We start from the raw sequence: 18,204 nt of genomic DNA on the forward strand, positions 1-18,204 counted from the left end.
ATGTCCGAATGCAAGCTCTTCAGATCACAAGTATGGAAAACACCTAAAAGTGTGACCAGAAAGGAGCGGGGCAATGGCCGGGGCTTGCACTGCTGACACTGGAAACACGATTTTATACATTTTTAGCGCCACGGTCAGAAGTGGATTCGGCAGGAGGAGGACGAGCCTTTATTTTCTATTCCTGCTGAATCCTTTCTTTGGCCGTACTGCAGGTGTGATTACCGCCTTACCAGCCGCTAGTCATGGGCATTGACCTAATCTCCTTCCATCCTGCCCTTCACATATTCCTGGCTCTGTCAGGTCACGGCTCCGGTAGCTCCAGCATTACTCCGTGCCTTCATATATTCCTGGCTCTGTCAGGTCACGGCTCCGGTAGCTCCAGCATTACTCCGTGCCATGGGGCTTTTATTAGGCCATTAGTTGTGGGTTCAGCAATTTTCCACATGTAGGAACCCACCTTACCAAACCGCAGCATTACACACCTGTGGAATCATCCGCACTAATCTCCTCTTCCACTCCGGTCACACTCGGGGCATCGATCGTCACCTCCTCAGATTCTTCTTTAACCTCCACTTTAATAATAGTCAGATCTTCCCCCTGATAGACCAAGTGTAACACGTGAGGACAATATGGCCGAAAGATGGAGAAACCAAACGCAGCGACAACAGTGTAATGGAAGAGGTCTGCAACTGTGTCACCCTCTCCTCCTTAACCCCTTCACGACCTTTGACGGATATCCGTCATGGAGCGTGTGCCGTTAAGCCCCGCCGCAGGCAGGTTGCGGCGATCTGCACACATGTCAGCTGTTTTCAACAGCTGACATGTGTGCCTGTGAATCGCATTCCACCCATTACATTAACCTCTTACATCTCGCTGCCAAAGTCTGGCAACAAGATGTATATGATTTTTACTTACCGCCGCCCCCACCGGAAGTCACGTGCGTCATCACGTGACTTTCGGTGGTTGCCATGGTAGCACAGGGACACGCGATGACGCCTGCAGCTATGACGAATCACTTTCATTTTCACTCGGCACGGAGCTGAATGAAACAGGAAGTGACCGTATCTGCTGTTTACAGCTGTGATCAGCAGATAGATCAGAGCGATCGGATTGCTGATATTTATAGCCCCCCTAGGGGGACTAGTAAAATAAAAAAAAATAAAAAAAATCTAAAAAAAAAAACTAAAAGTTTGAGACAACCCCCTTTCACCCCATTGAAAATTAAAGGGTTAAAAAAATAAATAAATATACACAATTTGGTATCACCGCGTTCAGAAATGCCCGATCAAAATATAAAATCAATTAATCTGATTGGAATTTTTTTTGCCGCTACGCCGTTTACCAAACGCCAAAAAAGAGAATTTTGTTTACTTACCGTAAATTCTTTTTCTTATAGTTCCGACATGGGAGACCCAAACCATGGGTGTATAGCTACTGCCTCCGGAGGACACACAAAGTACTACACTCAAACGTGTAGCTCCTCCCTCCGGGCTATATACACCCCCTGGATGACAATCTAACCAGTTCAGTGCAAAAGCTGAAGGAGGACATCCACCCATAAGTAGAGATAGAGTAAAACTCGGAAAGGCCGGAACTCTGTCTACTAACAACAGCCGGTGAAACACACGGAACAAAAAACTGCCAACAGGCAACAGGGAGGGTGCTGGGTCTCCCATGTCGGAACTATAAGAAAAAGAATTTACGGTAAGTAAACAAAATTCTCTTTTTCTTTATCGTTCCTTATGGGAGACCCAGACCATGGGACGTTCCAAAGCAGTCCATGGGTGGGAAATAAACCAAACTGAGAAGTAGGCAAAACCTAACTTCACAAATGGGCGACAGCCGCCTGAAGAATGCATCTGCCCAAGCTCGCATCTGCCGAAGCATGAGCATGCACTTGGTAGTGCTTCGAAAAAGTGTGCAGACTGGACCACGTGGCAGCCTGACAAACCTGCTGAGCCGTAGCCTGGTGCCTGAAAGCCCAGGAGGCACCGACAGCTCTGGTTGAGTGCGCCTTAATCCCTGGCGGAGGAGGCACCTGAGAACACTGGTAGGCATCGGTGATAGCCGACCTGATCCAACGAGCTAGGGTCGGTTTAGAAGCAGCGAGACCCTTGCGCTGACCAGTGGTAAGCACAAAAAGTGAGGTGCACCGCCTAAAAACGGCGGTGCGTGACACATAGATTCGGAGCGCCCGCACCAAATCTAAGGAATGCAACGCCTTCTCAAAGCGATGCACAGGGGCCAGACAAAGAGAAGGCAATGAAATGTCCTGGTTAAGGTGGAAAGGAGACACCACCTTAGGGAGAAAGTCCGGAGTCGGACGAAGAACCACCTTGTCTTGGTGAAACACCAAAAAGGGGGATTCCGAAGAGAGCGCAGCCAAATCAGAAACTCTCCTGAGAGAAGTTATGGCTACTAGAAAAACAACTTTCTGTGAAAGTCTAAACAAAGGAACCTCCCTGAGAGGCTCAAAGGGGGGTTTCTGTAAGGCCGTGAGGACCAGATTAAGGTCCCAGGGATCCAAGGGCCGCCGGTAAGGAGGAAAGATGTGAGATGCGCCCTGCATGAAGGTGCGCACCTGAGCCAGTCGGGCGATACGCCGCTGGAACAATACCGACAGAGCCGACACCTGTCCCTTGAGGGAATTGAGGGACAGTCCTAGCTGTATACCGGACTGTAGAAAAGACAGGATGGTCGGCAAGGAGAACGGCCAAGGAGCATGGTCGGAAGAGCGACACCAGGACAGGAAAATCCTCCAAGTCCTGTGGTAAATCTTGGCCGAGGAAGACTTCCGAGCCTGAGTCATAGTGGAGATGACCTCAGAGGGAATGCCTGAAGCCGTCAGGATCCAGGACTCAAGAGCCACGCCGTCAATCTGAGAGCCGCAGAATTCTGGCGGAAGAACGGACCTTGAGAGAGAAGGTCTGGGCGGTCCGGGAGGTGCCACGGCACCCCTACGGACAGACGGAGCAGGTCTGGGTACCAAGCTCGCCTGGGCCAGTCCGGAGCAATGATTATGACTCGACGGCCCTCCATTCCGATCTTGCGCAGAACCCTGGGCAAGAGAGCTAGAGGGGGAAACACATAGGCCAGACGGAACTGAGACCAATCTTGAACCAGTGCGTCCGCTGCGAAGGCCTGAGGATCGTGGGAGCGAGCCATGTAAACCGGAACCTTGTTGTTGTGCCGGGATGCCATTAGATCCACTTCCGGAGTGCCCCACTTGCGGCAGATTGATCTGAACACTGACGGATGCAGGGCCCACTCGCCGCTGTCCACGGTTTGACGGCTGAGATAATCGGCCTCCCAGTTTTCCACGCCTGGGATGTGGACTGCAGATATGGTGGACTTTGAGTCCTCCGTCCATTGGAGGATTCGTTGAACCTCCAACATCGCCAGACGGCTGTGAGTCCCGCCCTGGTGATTGATGTAGGCAACCGCTGTCGCGTTGTCCGACTGAACTCGAATGTGCCTGCCCGACAACAGGTGGTGAAAGGCTAGGAGAGCTAGAAACACAGCTCTGATCTCCAGCACATTGATCGAGAGGGCTGATTCGGACGGAGTCCAAGTGCCCTGTGCTCGGTGATGGAGAAATACTGCTCCCCAACCGGAGAGGCTGGCATCCGTGGTGAGGATCACCCAGGACGGAGTCAGGAAGGAGCGTCCCTGAGACAGAGAGAGGGGCCGAAGCCACCACTGAAGGGAGCTCCTGGTCTGTGACGACAGAACCATCAGCCTGTGCAAGGAAGAGATCCGCTTGTCCCAACAGCGGAGAATGTCCAGCTGCAGGGGACGCAGATGGAACTGGGCAAAGGGAACCGCTTCCATTGATGCCACCATCTGACCTAGCACCTGCATGAGGTGTCTGATGGAATGACGGCGGTGCCTCAGCAGAGAGCGCACCGCCAGACGAAGGGACTGCTGTTTGACTAAGGGCAACTTGACAAGTGCCAGCAGAGTCTCGAATTGCATCCCTAGGTAAAGAAGCACCTGGGTCGGGGTCAGAGTGGACTTGGGCAGGTTGACAAGCCACCCGAACTGAACGAGCGTGGCGAGAGTGAGTGAGACACTCCGCTGGCAGTCTACACTGGATGAGGCCTTGACTAGAAGGTCGTCCAGGTAAGGAATCACTGCCAACCCCTGGAGGTGCAGAACCGCAACCACTGCTGCCATGACCTTGGTGAATACTCGAGGGGCCGTGGCTAAGCCGAAGGGGAGAGCCACGAATTGGAAATGTTCCTCTCCGATTGCAAAGCGTAGCCAACGCTGGTGTGAAACCGCAATAGGCACATGCAGATAGGCATCTCTGATGTCGATGGATGCCAGAAAATCTCCTTGGGTCATTGAGGCAATGACCGATCTCAGAGATTCCATGCGAAAATGCCGCACCTGAACATGCTTGTTGAGAAGCTTGAGATCCAGGATGGGCCGGAAGGAACCGTCCTTCTTGGGGAAAATAAAAATGAAAAAAAATCAGAGAATGCATGTGTGTGTGACCTCCTGAACACAAAGCATTGAACTGGTTAGATTGTCATCCAGGGAGTGTATATAGCCCGGAGGGAGGAGCTACACGTTTGAGTGTAGTACTTTGTGTGTCCTCCGGAGGCAGAAGCTATACACCCATGGTTTGGGTCTCCCATAAGGAACGATGAAGAAATTACGTTTTTTGGTCGCCGCAAGTTTTGAGCAAAATGCAATAACAGGCGATCAAAAAGTAGCATCTGCGCAAAAATTGTGCTATTAAAAATATCAGCTCGAGACGCAAAAAATAAGCAGTCACTGAGCCATAGATCCAAAAAAATGAGAACGCTATGGGTTTTGGAAAATGGCACAAAACGTGCGCCACTTTTATTGGACAAACTTGTGAATTTTTTTTTAACCCTTTAGATACAAGTAAACCTATTCATGTTTGGTGTCTACAAACTCGCACCGACCTGAGGCATCATACCCACTCATCAGTTTTACCATATAGTGAACACCGTGAATAAAACATCCCAAAAACTATTGTGCCATCACACTTTTTATACACTTGGAATTTTTTTGCTGTTTTCCAGTACACTATATGGCAAAACTTATGGTTTCATTTAAAAGTACAACTCGTCCCGCAAAAAAAAAGCCCTCATATGGCAAGATTGACGGAAAAATAAAAAAGTTATGGCTCTCGGAAGAAAAAAAAAGCAGAAAACAAAAATGCAAAAACGGAAAGTGCCCGAGGGCTGAAGGGGTTAAAGGTTTGTTTTCTGTCGGGTACAACTGATCACTTCGACCTCATTTGGATCCACTCATTCCTAAATATAAATATGGCGCTTAGCGGCTGCTGATCAGCCAACAAAGAGAAATGCCTGGTCAATGGGTGAAAAGAATTCTTGGTTCACCTTAAAGCTCATAGTCCTCATCAGCGCCTCGTCCTGTGTAACCAGAAACTGCGCTGCCAAGATCAGCGGCAGCCCCCGGGAACAGAACAATGGGCGACTGACCGTCCAATCACACAGGCCGACCGCGCTATTACACGAATGACACAGGAAAACCTATCGCCGGTCAGTGACAGGTAAATGCTACGCACCAGCAGGGGTTAATAAACGCGGAGTTATGAACTTGTCTCTAGTAACGAGCGAGCGCCACCATTCTCCGCACTCACAGTGAGTATTCGATGCTCGGACGGGCGCGACTATTATCCGAATATAATGGAAGTCTATGGGGAACTAGAGGATTTTCCAGAAAAATGTTCGCGCTCCCCAGAGATTCCCATTATCATCAGATAACGAGCCAAGCCCGTCAGTTTTAGAAGGCTCGTTATAAGTACCAAGCACCCGAGCATGGAAGTGCCCACTCATCACTAGTTACCAGTACCAAGCACCCGAGCATGGTAGTGCCCGCTCATCACTAGTTACCAGTACAGAGCACCCGAGCATGGTAGTGCCCACTCATCACTAGTTACCAGTACTGAGCACCCGAGCATGGTAGTGCCCACTCATCACTAGTTACCAGTACCAAGCACCCGAGCATGGTAGTGCCCGCTCATCACTAGTTACGAGTACTGAGCACCCGAGCATGGTAGTGCCCACTCATCACTAGTTACCAGTACTGAGAACCCGAGCATGGTAGTGCCCGCTCATCACTAGTTACGAGTACTGAGCACCCGAGCATGGTAGTGCCCACTCATCACTAGTTACCAGTACTGAGAACCCGAGCATGGTAGTGCCCACTCATCACTAGTTACCAGTACTGAGCACCCGAGCATGGTAGTGCCCACTCATCACTAGTTACCAGTACTGAGAACCCGAGCATGGTAGTGCCCGCTCATCACTAGTTACCAGTACTAAGCACCCGAGCATGGTAGTGCCCGCTCATCACTAGTTACCAGTACTAAGCACCCGAGCATGGTAGTGCCCGCTCATCACTAGTTACCAGTACTGAGCACCTGAGCATGGTAGTGCCCGCTCATCACTAGTTACCAGTACAGAGCACCCGAGCATGGTAGTGCCCGCTCATCACTAGTTACCAGTACTGAGCACCTGAGCATGGTAGTGTCCGCTCATCACTAGTTACCAGTACTGAGCACCTGAGCATGGTAGTGCCCGCTCATCACTAGTTACCAGTACTGAGCACCCGAGCATGGTAGTGCCCACTCATCACTAGTTACCAGTACTGAGCACCCGAGCATGGTAGTGCCCACTCATCACTAGTTACCAGTACTGAGCACCCGAGCATGGTAGTGCCCGCTCATCACTAGTTACCAGTACTGAGCACCCGAGCATGGTAGAGCCCGCTCATCACTAGTTACCAGTACTGAGCACCCGAGCATGGTAGTGTCTGCTCATCACTAGTTACCAGTACTGAGCACCTGAGCATGGTAGTGTCCGCTCATCACTAGTTACCAGTACTGAGCACCTGAGCATGGTAGTGCCCACTCATCACTTGTGACAAGTAATGATGAGCGAGTTTCGAAAAACTCTGATTTGCGATATTCGAAACGAGTACTATCTAATAGTCGCTTATGCATTCCGAATAGTGTGTGAAATGCAAGTCAATGGGAAATACTCACAAAGTAACGAGTAACCCGAATACCGTACTATTCGCTACTCGCACGAATAGCGCGACATTTGGAATACTCGTTACATTGCGAGTATTCACCATTGACTTGCATTTCACACACTATTCGGAATACATAAGCGACTATTAGATGGTACGAGTATCGCGAATCAGTTTTCAAACTCGCTCATCATTAGTCACAACTACAGAGCACCCGAGCATGGTAGTGCCCACTCACCTAGTACCGAGCACTGTAATGCCCGCTCACCTAGTATCGAGCACTGTAATGCCCGCTCATTACTAGTTACAAGTATCGAGCACTGTAATGCCCGCTCATTACTAGTTACAAGTACCGAGCACTGTAATGCCCGCTCATTACTAGTTACAAGTATCGAGCACTGTAATGCCCGCTCAATACTAGTTACAAGTATCGAGCACTGTAATGCCCGCTCATTACTAGTTACAAGTACCGAGCACTGTAATGCCCGCTCATTACTAGTTACAAGTATCGAGCACTGTAATGCCCGCTCATTACTAGTTACAAGTATCGAGCACTGTAATGCCCGCTCATTACTAGTTACAAGTATCGAGCACTGTAATGCCCGCTCATTACTAGTTACAAGTATCGAGCACTGTAATGCCCGCTCATTACTAGTTACAAGTATCGAGCACTGTAATGCCCGCTCATTACTAGTTACAAGTACCGAGCACTGTAATGCCCGCTCATTACTAGTTACAAGTACCGAGCACTGTAATGCCCGCTCATTACTAGTTACAAGTATCGAGCACTGTAATGCCCGCTCATTACTAGTTACAAGTACCGAGCACTGTAATGCCCGCTCATTACTAGATACAAGTATCGAGCACTGTAATGCCCGCTCATTACTAGTTACAAGTACCGAGCACTGTAATGCCCGCTCATTACTAGTTACAAGTATCGAGCACTGTAATGCCCGCTCATTAAAAGTTACAAGTATCGAGCACTGTAATGCCCGCTCATTACTAGTTACAAGTATCGAGCACTGTAATGCCCGCTCATTACTAGTTACAAGTATCGAGCACTGTAATGCCCGCTCATTACTAGTTACAAGTATCGAGCACTGTAATGCCCGCTCATTACTAGTTACAAGTATCGAGCACTGTAATGCCCGCTCATTACTAGTTACAAGTACCGAGCACTGTAATGCCCGCTCATTACTAGTTACAAGTACCGAGCACTGTAATGCCCGCTCATTACTAGTTACAAGTATCGAGCACTGTAATGCCCGCTCATTACTAGTTACAAGTATCGAGCACTGTAATGCCCGCTCATTACTAGTTACAAGTATCGAGCACTGTAGAGATCACTCATCACTAAGTAATTCTACTCATACATGATAAGATAAGTCTCTCCTTCCCTCTTACTATTTTAGCACTTTCCTCGCTTTATGTTGCTGTCTACTTTCTTTGTGTTATTTTGCTCCTTTCATACAAAAGCATAAAACTGAACTCCAGGCGTCTAATCCATCGTCTTTCCCAGTGTAGCCCCTTATGTGCTGGAAACCCCCAATAATATAGGACGACCTGTATGACCCCAGGACCCCCCGTATAGACATTATGTAGAGCTCAGTGCCATCTACCTGGTGATTCTCCGGGACGCTGTGCTTCTCCTCTGGACGGTCCTGGTGATTCTCCGGGACGCTGTGCTTCTCCTCTGGACGGTCCTGGGGATTCTCCGGGACGCTGTGCTTCTCCTCTGGACGGTCCTGGGGATTCTCCGGGACGCTGTGCTTCTCCTCTGGACGGTCCTGGGGATTCTCCGGGACGCTGTGCTTCTCCTCTGGACGGTCCTGGTGATTCTCCGGGACGCTGTGCTTCTCCTCTGGACGGTCCTGGTGATTCTCCGGGACGCTGTGCTTCTCCTCTGGATGGTCCTGGGGATACAGAGGACGGGGACATCTCTCTGATGGGTTTCTTTCTCCATCTGTGGGAGACATATAGTGACAGAACCTTAGCGGCTGGAGACCTGTCTATGTATCAAACGCCTCTCATCACCTCCTGATCCAGGGCTATCTCCAGCCTCATATAGTCAGACCCGCCCTGAAGATCTGACAATGGCCTCAGAACGTCCATTACTGTACAGGGCGTCACATATCAGGAGACCAATGATCCCTAATTACTTAGTTTTGGGATAAAAAGATTCACGTTGACATTGATCTTCAACCATTAAATATATTAACTGTTCCATATCCTGATAATCCGGCAGCGTTATCTGCATCGGGGGCAGCGGAGAACAACTTGATAATGGCCCCGATTCCTCCACTGCCCCCGCGAGGAACATCGACCGATACATTGTGGAAAATGACTAAAAGATGTAACTGCACAAACCGGCGACTCCGGTGTAAGATAATGGCCGAAACCTGAGAAAGATCCAAACCAGAGGGAAACGTCACATGAGACGATATCTGCTATCCTGTATGTCCGGATAATCTGCCACTAATGGAGACGTCCGGAGACTTATGTCTGTGCAATAAATTCTTCTCCACAGAAAACTAATTCCACCATAAATAACGTATAACGAGACGTCAGCCCCGAGCGCGATCCCTGTATACAAGTCTCCTCTCACCCTGCGAAGAAGGACACGGGGCGCTCTCCATCATCACCTCCTCATACAGATCCTCCCGTCCTTCCAGATACTCCAACTCCTCCAGAGAAATAGATGGAGGCGTCCTGACAACTCACAGGAACCTGACAACACACAACGATAGTGTCATTACCCAGAATCCTCCAGTGTCGGTCCTGTATAATGTCCCAACATTTCAGAGCTGGGAGAGAAAAGAAAGAAAAAAAGAAAAAAAGAAAGAAAGAAAGGGACAACTCAAAAGATACAACACCCCACAGCCCCCCCCCCATGTATCCCCAGTGCCCCCCACACCACTAACACCCCACAGCCCCCCACACCACTAACACCCCACAGCCCCCCATGTATCCCCACAGCCCCCCCACACCACTAACACCCCACAGCCCCCCATGTATCCCCAGTGCCCCCCCACACCACTAACACCCCACAGCCCCCCATGTATCCCCAGTGCCCCCCCCACACCACTAACACCCCACAGCCCCCCATGTATCCCCAGTGCCCCCCCACACCACTAACACCCCACAGCCCCCCATGTATCCCCAGTGCCCCCCACACCACTAACACCCCACACCACTAACACCCCACAGCCCCCCATGTATCCCCAGTGCCCCCCACACCACTAACACCCCACAGCCCCCCATGTATCCCCAGTGCCCCCCACACCACTAACACCCCACAGCCCCCCATGTATCCCCAGTGCCCCCCACACCACTAACACCCCACAGCCCCCCATGTATCCCCAGTTCCCCCCCACACCACCAACACCCCACAGCCCCCCATGTATCCCCAGTGCCCCCCACACCACCAACACCCCACAGCCCCCCCAGTGCCCCACACACCACTAACACCCCACAGCCCCCCATGTATCCCCAGTGCCCCCCACACCACTAACACCCCACAGCCCCCCATGTATCCCCAGTGCCCCCCACACCACTAACACCCCACAGCCCCGCATGTATCCCCAGTGCCCCCCACACCACTAACACCCCATAGCCCCCCATGTATCCCCAGTTCCCCCCCACACCACTAACACCCCACAGCCCCCCATGTATCCCCAGTGCCCCCCACACCACTAACACCCCACAGCCCCCCATGTATCCCCAGTGCCCCCCACACCACTAACACCCCACAGCCCCCCATGTATCCCCAGTGCCCCCCACACCACTAACACCCCACAGCCCCCCATGTATCCCCAATGCCCCCCACACCACTAACACCCCACAGCCCCCCATGTATCCCCAGTTCCCCCCCACACCACTAACACCCCACAGCCCCCCATGTATCCCCAGTGCCCCCCACACCACCAACACCCCACAGCCCCCCCATGCATCCCCAGTGCCCCACACACCACTAACACCCCACAGCCCCCCATGTATCCCCAGTGCTCCCCACACCACTAACACCCCACAGCCCCCCATGTATCCCCAGTGCCCCCCACACCACCAACACCCCACAGCCCCCCCATGCATCCCCAGTGCCCCACACACCACTAACACCCCACAGCCCCCCATGTATCCCCAGTGCCCCCCACACCACTAACACCCCACAGCCCCCCCATGTATCCCCAGTGCCCCCCCACACCACTAACACCTCACAGCCCCCCATGTATCCCCAGTGCCCCCCACACCACTAACACCCCACAGCCCCCCATGTATCCCCAGTGCCCCCCCACACCACTAACACCTCACAGCCCCCCATGTATCCCCAGTGCCCCCCCACACCACTAACACCTCACAGCCCCCCATGTATCCCCAGTGCCCCCCACACCACTAACACCTCACAGCCCCCCATGTATCCCCAGTGCCTCCACACCACTAACACCCCACAGCCCCCCATGTATCCCCAGTGCCCCCCACACCACTAACACCCCACAGCCCCAGTGCCCTTCACCACTAACACCCCACAGCTCCCCATGTATCCCCAGTGCCCTTCACCACTAACACCCCACAGCCCCCCATGTATCCCCAGTGCCCCCCACACCACTAGCACCCCACAGCCCCCCATGTATCCCCAGTGCCCCCCCACACCACTAACACCTCACAGCCCCCCATGTATCTCCAGTGCCCCCCACACCACTAACACCCCACAGCCCCCCATGTATCCCCAGTGCCCCCCCACACCACTAACACCCCACAGCCCCCCATGTATCCCCAGTGCCCCCCACACCACTAACACCTCACAGCCCCCCCATGTATCCCCAGTGCCTCCACACCACTAACACCCCACAGCCCCCCATGTATCCCCAGTGCCTCCCACACCACTAACACCCCACAGCCCCCCATGTATCCCCAGTGCCCCCCACACCACTAACACCCCACATCCCCAGTGCCCTTCACCACTAACACCCCACAGCCCCCCATGTATCCCCAGTGCCCTTCACCACTATTCCGCCGCCATTACCGCTTCCTTTTCTCTGGAGATTTCCGGTCTTATCTGCACCTTGTAACGTGACGTGACTCAGTGAAGGACCTGTGGTGACGTCACTGACAGGTGACCAGAGATAAGGGGCGGAGTTTACTAATGGAGCGTGTTTGTACCATGTGGTCAGTCACGTAAGTGGGCGGAGCTGCGTAGTGGGAGGGATTAGCGCCGAGTGAACGACCTGTTGTCATGCTCTCATACATTACACGTTGTTAGGGGGCGGGGCTATCAGTGACGTCTGGTATATAAGGAGGAGTAGGCGCGAGATTGAGGGAGTCGTCGTGAGGAGTGGACGCAGCATCAAAGCCGCGGGCCGTAGGGGGCCGTAGGGGGCCGTAGGGGGCCGTAGGGGGCCGTAGGGGGCCGTAGGGGGCCGTAGGGGGCCGTAGGGGGCCGTAGGGGGCCGTAGGGGGCCGTAGGGGGCCGTAGGGGGCCGTAGGGGGCCGTAGGGGGCCGTAGGGGGCCGTAGGGGGCCGGGGAGCTGTAGAGGAGCCGCCTCTCAGTGTAGTCAGCAGAGCCGGGAGCTGTAGTGGAGCCGCCTCTCAGTGTAGTCAGCAGAGCCGGGAGCTGTAGTGGAGCCGCCTCTCAGTGTAGTCAGCAGAGGCGGGAGCTGTAGAGGAGCTGCCTCTCAGTGTAGTCAGCAGAGCCGGGAGCTGTAGTGGAGCCGCCTCTCAGTGTAGTCAGCAGAGCCGGGAGCTGTAGAGGAGCTGCCTCTCAGTGTAGTCATCAGAGCCGGGAGCTGCCTCTCAGTGTAGTCAGCAGAGCCGGGAGCTGTAGAGGAGCCGCCTCTCAGTGTAGTCAGCAGAGCCGGGAGCTGTAGAGGAGCCGCCTCTCAGTGTAGTCAGCAGAGCCGGGAGCTGTAGAGGAGCCGCCTCTCAGTGTAGTCAGCAGAGCCGGGAGCTGTAGTGGAGCCGCCTCTCAGTGTAGTCAGCAGAGCCGGGAGCTGTAGAGGAGCCGCCTCTCAGTGTAGTCAGCAGAGCCGGGAGCTGTAGAGGAGCCGCCTCTCAGTGTAGTCAGCAGAGCCGGGAGCTGTAGAGGAGCCGCCTCTCAGTGTAGTCAGCAGAGCCGGGAGCTGTAGAGGAGCCGCCTCTCAGTGTAGTCAGCAGAGCCGGGAGCTGTAGAGGAGCCGCCTCTCAGTGTAGTCAGCAGAGCCGGGAGCTGTAGTGGAGCCTCCTCTCAGTGTAGTCAGCAGAGCCGGGAGCTGTAGAGGAGCCGCCTCTCAGTGTAGTCAGCAGAGCCGGGAGCTGTAGTGGAGCCGCCTCTCAGTGTAGTCAGCAGAGCCGGGAGCTGTAGTGGAGCCGCCTCTCAGTGTAGTCAGCAGAGCCGGGAGCTGTAGTGGAGCCGCCTCTCAGTGTAGTCAGCAGAGCCGGGAGCTGTAGAGGAGCCTCCTCTCAGTGTAGTCAGCAGAGCCGGGAGCTGTAGAGGAGCCGCCTCTCAGTGTAGTCAGCAGAGCCGGGAGCTGTAGAGGAGCCGCCTCTCAGTGTAGTCAGCAGAGCCGGGAGCTGTAGAGGAGCCGCCTCTCAGTGTAGTCAGCAGAGCGTGGAGCTGTAGTGGAGCCGCCTCTCAGTGTAGTCAGCAGAGCCGGGAGCTGTAGTGGAGCCGCCTCTCAGTGTAGTCAGCAGAGCCGGGAGCTGTAGTGGAGCCGCCTCTCAGTGTAGTCAGGAGAGCCGGGAGCTGTAGAGGAGCCGCCTCTCAGTGTAGTCAGCAGAGCCGGGAGCTGTAGAGGAGCCGCCTCTCAGTGTAGTCAGCAGAGGCGGGAGCTGTAGAGGAGCCGCCTCTCAGTGTAGTCAGCAGAGCCGGGAGCTGTAGAGGAGCCGCCTCTCAGTGTAGTCAGCAGAGCCGGGAGCTGTAGAGGAGCCGCCTCTCAGTGTAGTCAGCAGAGCCGGGAGCTGTAGTGGCGCCGCCTCTCAGTGTAGTCAGCAGAGCCGGGAGCTGTAGAGGAGCCGCCTCTCAGTGTAGTCAGCAGAGCCGGGAGCTGTAGAGGAGCCGCCTCTCAGTGTAGTCAGCAGAGCCGGGAGCTGTAGAGGAGCTGCCTCTCAGTGTAGTCAGCAGAGTCGGGAGCTGTAGTGGCGCCTCTCAGTGTAGTCAGCAGAGCCGGGAGCTGTAGTGGCGCCGCCTCTCAGTGTAGTCAGCAGAGCCGGGAGCTGTAGTGGCGCCGCCTCTCAGTGTAGTCAGCAGAGGCGGGAGCTGTAGAGGAGCCGCCTCTCAGTGTAGTCAGCAGAGCGTGGAGCTGTAGTGGAGCCGCCTCTCAGTGTAGTCAGCAGAGCCGGGAGCTGTAGAGGAGCTGCCTCTCAGTGTAGTCAGCAGAGCCGGGAGCTGTAGAGGAGCTGCCTCTCAGTGTAGTCAGCAGAGCCGGGAGCTGTAGTGGCGCCGCCTCTCAGTGTAGTCAGCAGAGCCGGGAGCTGTAGAGGAGCCGCCTCTCAGTGTAGTCAGCAGAGCCGGGAGCTGTAGAGGAGCTGCCTCTCAGTGTAGTCAGCAGAGCCGGGAGCTGTAGTGGCGCTGCCTCTCAGTGTAGTCAGCAGAGCCGGGAGCTGTAGAGGAGCCGCCTCTCAGTGTAGTCAGCAGAGCCGGGAGCTGTAGAGGAGCCGCCTCTCAGTGTAGTCAGCAGAGCCGGGAGCTGTAGAGGAGCCGCCTCTCAGTGTAGTCAGCAGAGCCGGGAGCTGTAGAGGAGCCGCCTCTCAGTGTAGTCAGCAGAGCCGGGAGCTGTAGAGGAGCTGCCTCTCGGTGTAGTCAGCAGAGCCGGGAGCTGTAGAGGAGCTGCCTCTCGGTGTAGTCAGCAGAGCCGGGAGCTGTAGTGGAGCCGCCTCTCAGTGTAGTCAGCAGAGCCGGGAGCTGTAGAGGAGCCGCCTCTCAGTGTAGTCAGCAGAGCCGGGAGCTGTAGAGGAGCCGCCTCTCAGTGTAGTCAGCAGAGCCGGGAGCTGTAGAGGAGCCGCCTCTCAGTGTAGTCAGCAGAGCCGGGAGCTGTAGAGGAGCTGCCTCTCAGTGTAGTCAGCAGAGCCGGGAGCTGTAGAGGAGCTTCCTCTCAGTGTAGTCAGCAGAGCCGGGAGCTGTAGAGGAGCTGCCTCTCGGTGTAGTCAGCAGAGCCGGGAGCTGTAGAGGAGCTGCCTCTCAGTGTAGTCAGCAGAGCCGGGAGCTGTAGTGGAGCTGCCTCTCAGTGTAGTCAGCAGATGCCGGTTGTGATGGTTATTTCTTTTACCTCATCCCATTTATGTCCTTTGTTATCTCGTGACTAAAAATTCTGAATAAATGACGCCGCACACAGTGTCCGTGCAGCAGTGAGGTATCGCGCATCCCGTTTATATGGCGTCAGTCACCAGTAGCACGGTTTCCCGGCTCATGTATTGTTGGACATAGTATGGGGCGTCTGTGTATAAACCATACATGGCTTCTTATCAGTCCATTGTCTCCTCACAATGTGCGGCTTCACCTGCTCTGGAGCTGGATGTGGCCTCTGACCTCTTCTGCCCTCCTGTGGCTGCACCAATATGTAGCCCCTGACTCTGCGCTATTTCCCCTGTTCTACCACCCTGATCCCTTTATATTGACCCTTCCTCTCCCCCCACAGATGATTGATGGATTCTGCACTGATTTTTTAAACTTTATTAAATATTCCAAACTATTCTCCATCTGCCAAAACCACCTCCTCCTCCTCCATGTCACATGTCAGGTGCAGTATACAGCGAGGACCACGATCTAATCCCTGCCCAACTGTCACTGCATACACCAGCATAGATAGAGAGAATTTTGGGAAAAAAAAGGGGCTCATATAGATATATATAGATTTATTATACAACCCCTGGCAAAAATTCTGGCCTCCCCTGGCTCTGAGGAAGTTCATTCAGTTGTTTACTTTTGTTTGTATAAAGCCGATCACAGATGGCACAAAACTAGTCATTTCAGATGGCAGCTTTCTGGCTTTAAGAAACACTAAAAAAATCATGAAAACCTAATGTGCAGCCAGTAATGGTTACTTTTCAAGACCAAACGGGAAACTATTATGAAATCACTGAAATATGAGGAAAAAAATCATAGAATCATGAAAAATAAACAAAAGAACCCTCCAATACATCACTAGTATTTTGTGGCACCACCTCTGGCTTTTATAACAGCTTGCAGTCTCTGAGGCATGGACTTAATGAGTGACAAACAGTTTCTTCATCAATCTGGCTCCAACTTTCTCTGGCTGCTGTTGCCAGATCATCTTTTCAGACTGGAGCCTTGTCATGGACCATTTTCTTCAACTTCCACGAAAGATTTTCAATTGGATTGGTATCAAGACTATTTGCAGGCCATGACATTGACCTTATGTGTCTTCTTTCCTGGAATGTTGTCACAGTTTTTGCTCTATGGCAGGATGCATTATCATCTTGATAAATGATTTCATCATCCCCAAACATCCTTTCAATTGATGGGATAATAAAAGTGTCCAAAATTTCAATGTAAACTTGGACATTTATTGAAGATGTAATGACAGCCATATCCCCAGTGCCTTTACCGGACATGCAGCCCCATATCATCAATGACTGTGGAAATTTACATGTTCTCTTCATTGTGATACAGGTAAAATATATCTTTGTACCGTGTTAGCCAGTAGAGATAAAAAACGTTTGTTTAAAAGAACTGAGCGTCCTCAGTAGTTTATACCTTTTAATGGCTAACTGAAAAGATGGTAATAATAGCAAGCTTTCGAGACTACTCAAGTCTCTTCATCAGGCTCAATATAACATAAAATCTGAAGAGTCACCTATTTATACACAACAGGACATAGCATAGTGCAGTAAAAAAACAAAAAAAACACAAGTTATGTGAAGCAGAACTATCACTATGGCAAGGGGGCAAACTGTTGTGGCCATAAATATTGTTGTAGTTCATAGATAAGCAGTGAGAAAGTTTTATTGTCCTCTGATTGGCGTCTGGTCCGGGCTGTGATGCCCCCGGATGCTCTGAGGAACACATTTCTTAACCCCTTAACGACCCATGACGTACCGGGTACGTCATGGATCGTGTGCCGTTAAGCCCCGCCCCCTGCCGAGGGCAGGCGGCGATCCGTGCACATATCAGCTGTTTTCAACAGCTGACATGTGTGCCTGCTAGCCGCGAGTGGAATCGCTTCCACCCGCGGCCATTACCCCTTACATATCGCTGACAAAATCTGGCAGCGATATGTATATGCGCTCCGCCATGATAGTCACTTACCCCGCCCCCACCGGAAGTCACGTGACATGATCACGTGACTTTCGGTGGTTGCCATGGTAGCACAGGGTCATGTGATGATGCCTGTAGCTAACACGACTCACTTCCTCTCAATGCTGGAATACAGCCGGCATTGAAAGTAAAGCAGCAAATCTGCAGTTCTCAGCTCTGTAGCTGAGATCTGCAGTTAGTGCAGAGCGATCGGATTGCTGATCGCTATAGCCCCCTAGGGGGACTAGTAAAATAATAAAAAAAAAGTAAAAAAAAAGTTTTAAAAAAAATAAAAAAACCTAAACGTTCAAATCACCCCCCTTTCACCCCATTGAAAATTAAAGTGTTAAAAAAATATACACATTTGGTATCACCGCGTTCAGAAATGCCCGATCTATCAAAATATAAAATCAATTAATCTGATCAGTAAATGGCGTAGCGTCAAAAAAATTCCAAACGCTTTTTTGGTCGCCGCAAATTTTTCGCAAAATGCAATAACAGGCGATCAAAACGTAGCATCTGCGCAAAAATGGTATCGTTAAAAACGTCAGGTCGAGACGCAAAAATTAAGCCATCACTGAGCCTCAGATCTCGAAAAATGAGAACGCTACGGGTTTTGGAAAATGGCGCAAAATGTGCGCCACTTTTTTTGGACAAGCTTGTGAATTTGTTTTAACCCCTTAGACACAAGTAAACCTATACATGTTTGGTGTTTAAAAACTCGCACTGACCTAAGGCATCACATAGATACATCAGTTTTACCATATAGTGAACACAGTGAATAAAATATCCCAAAAACTATTGTACGATCACACTTTTTTTGAAATTTTTCCGCACTTGGAATTTTTTTGCCGTTTTCCAGTAAACTATATGGTAAAACTTATGATTTCATTTAAAAGTACAACTCGTCCCGCAAAAAACAAGCCCTTACATGGCAAGATTGA

General features: G+C 52.2%; 2 protein-coding genes across 2 annotated transcripts in view; both read right to left on the reverse strand.

The window, feature by feature from the left end:
* The window catches only part of LOC142316922 (uncharacterized), an 89,523-nt gene extending 77,392 nt beyond the window's left edge, over window positions 1–12,131 (reverse strand). Inside the window, exons 1-4 of the mRNA XM_075352700.1 lie at window positions 12,056–12,131; window positions 9,641–9,762; window positions 8,655–8,998; window positions 483–597 (exon numbers count right to left, since the gene is read on the reverse strand). Coding sequence (XP_075208815.1) covers window positions 483–597; window positions 8,655–8,998; window positions 9,641–9,674 — 493 coding nt within the window. The 5' untranslated portion in view covers window positions 9,675–9,762; window positions 12,056–12,131. The remainder of the gene's footprint in view (window positions 1–482; window positions 598–8,654; window positions 8,999–9,640; window positions 9,763–12,055) is intronic.
* Window positions 1–12,197, reverse strand: part of LOC142316918 (uncharacterized) — a 275,040-nt gene extending 262,843 nt beyond the window's left edge. The window contains exon 1 of the mRNA XM_075352696.1: window positions 12,036–12,197. The gene's annotated coding sequence lies outside the window, so the exon portion shown is untranslated. The remainder of the gene's footprint in view (window positions 1–12,035) is intronic.
* Between the last annotated feature and the right edge of the window lie 6,007 nt (window positions 12,198–18,204).

The sequence above is a fragment of the Anomaloglossus baeobatrachus genome, chromosome 6 (assembly GCF_048569485.1).
Source record: "Anomaloglossus baeobatrachus isolate aAnoBae1 chromosome 6, aAnoBae1.hap1, whole genome shotgun sequence".
NCBI lineage: Eukaryota > Metazoa > Chordata > Amphibia > Anura > Aromobatidae > Anomaloglossus > Anomaloglossus baeobatrachus.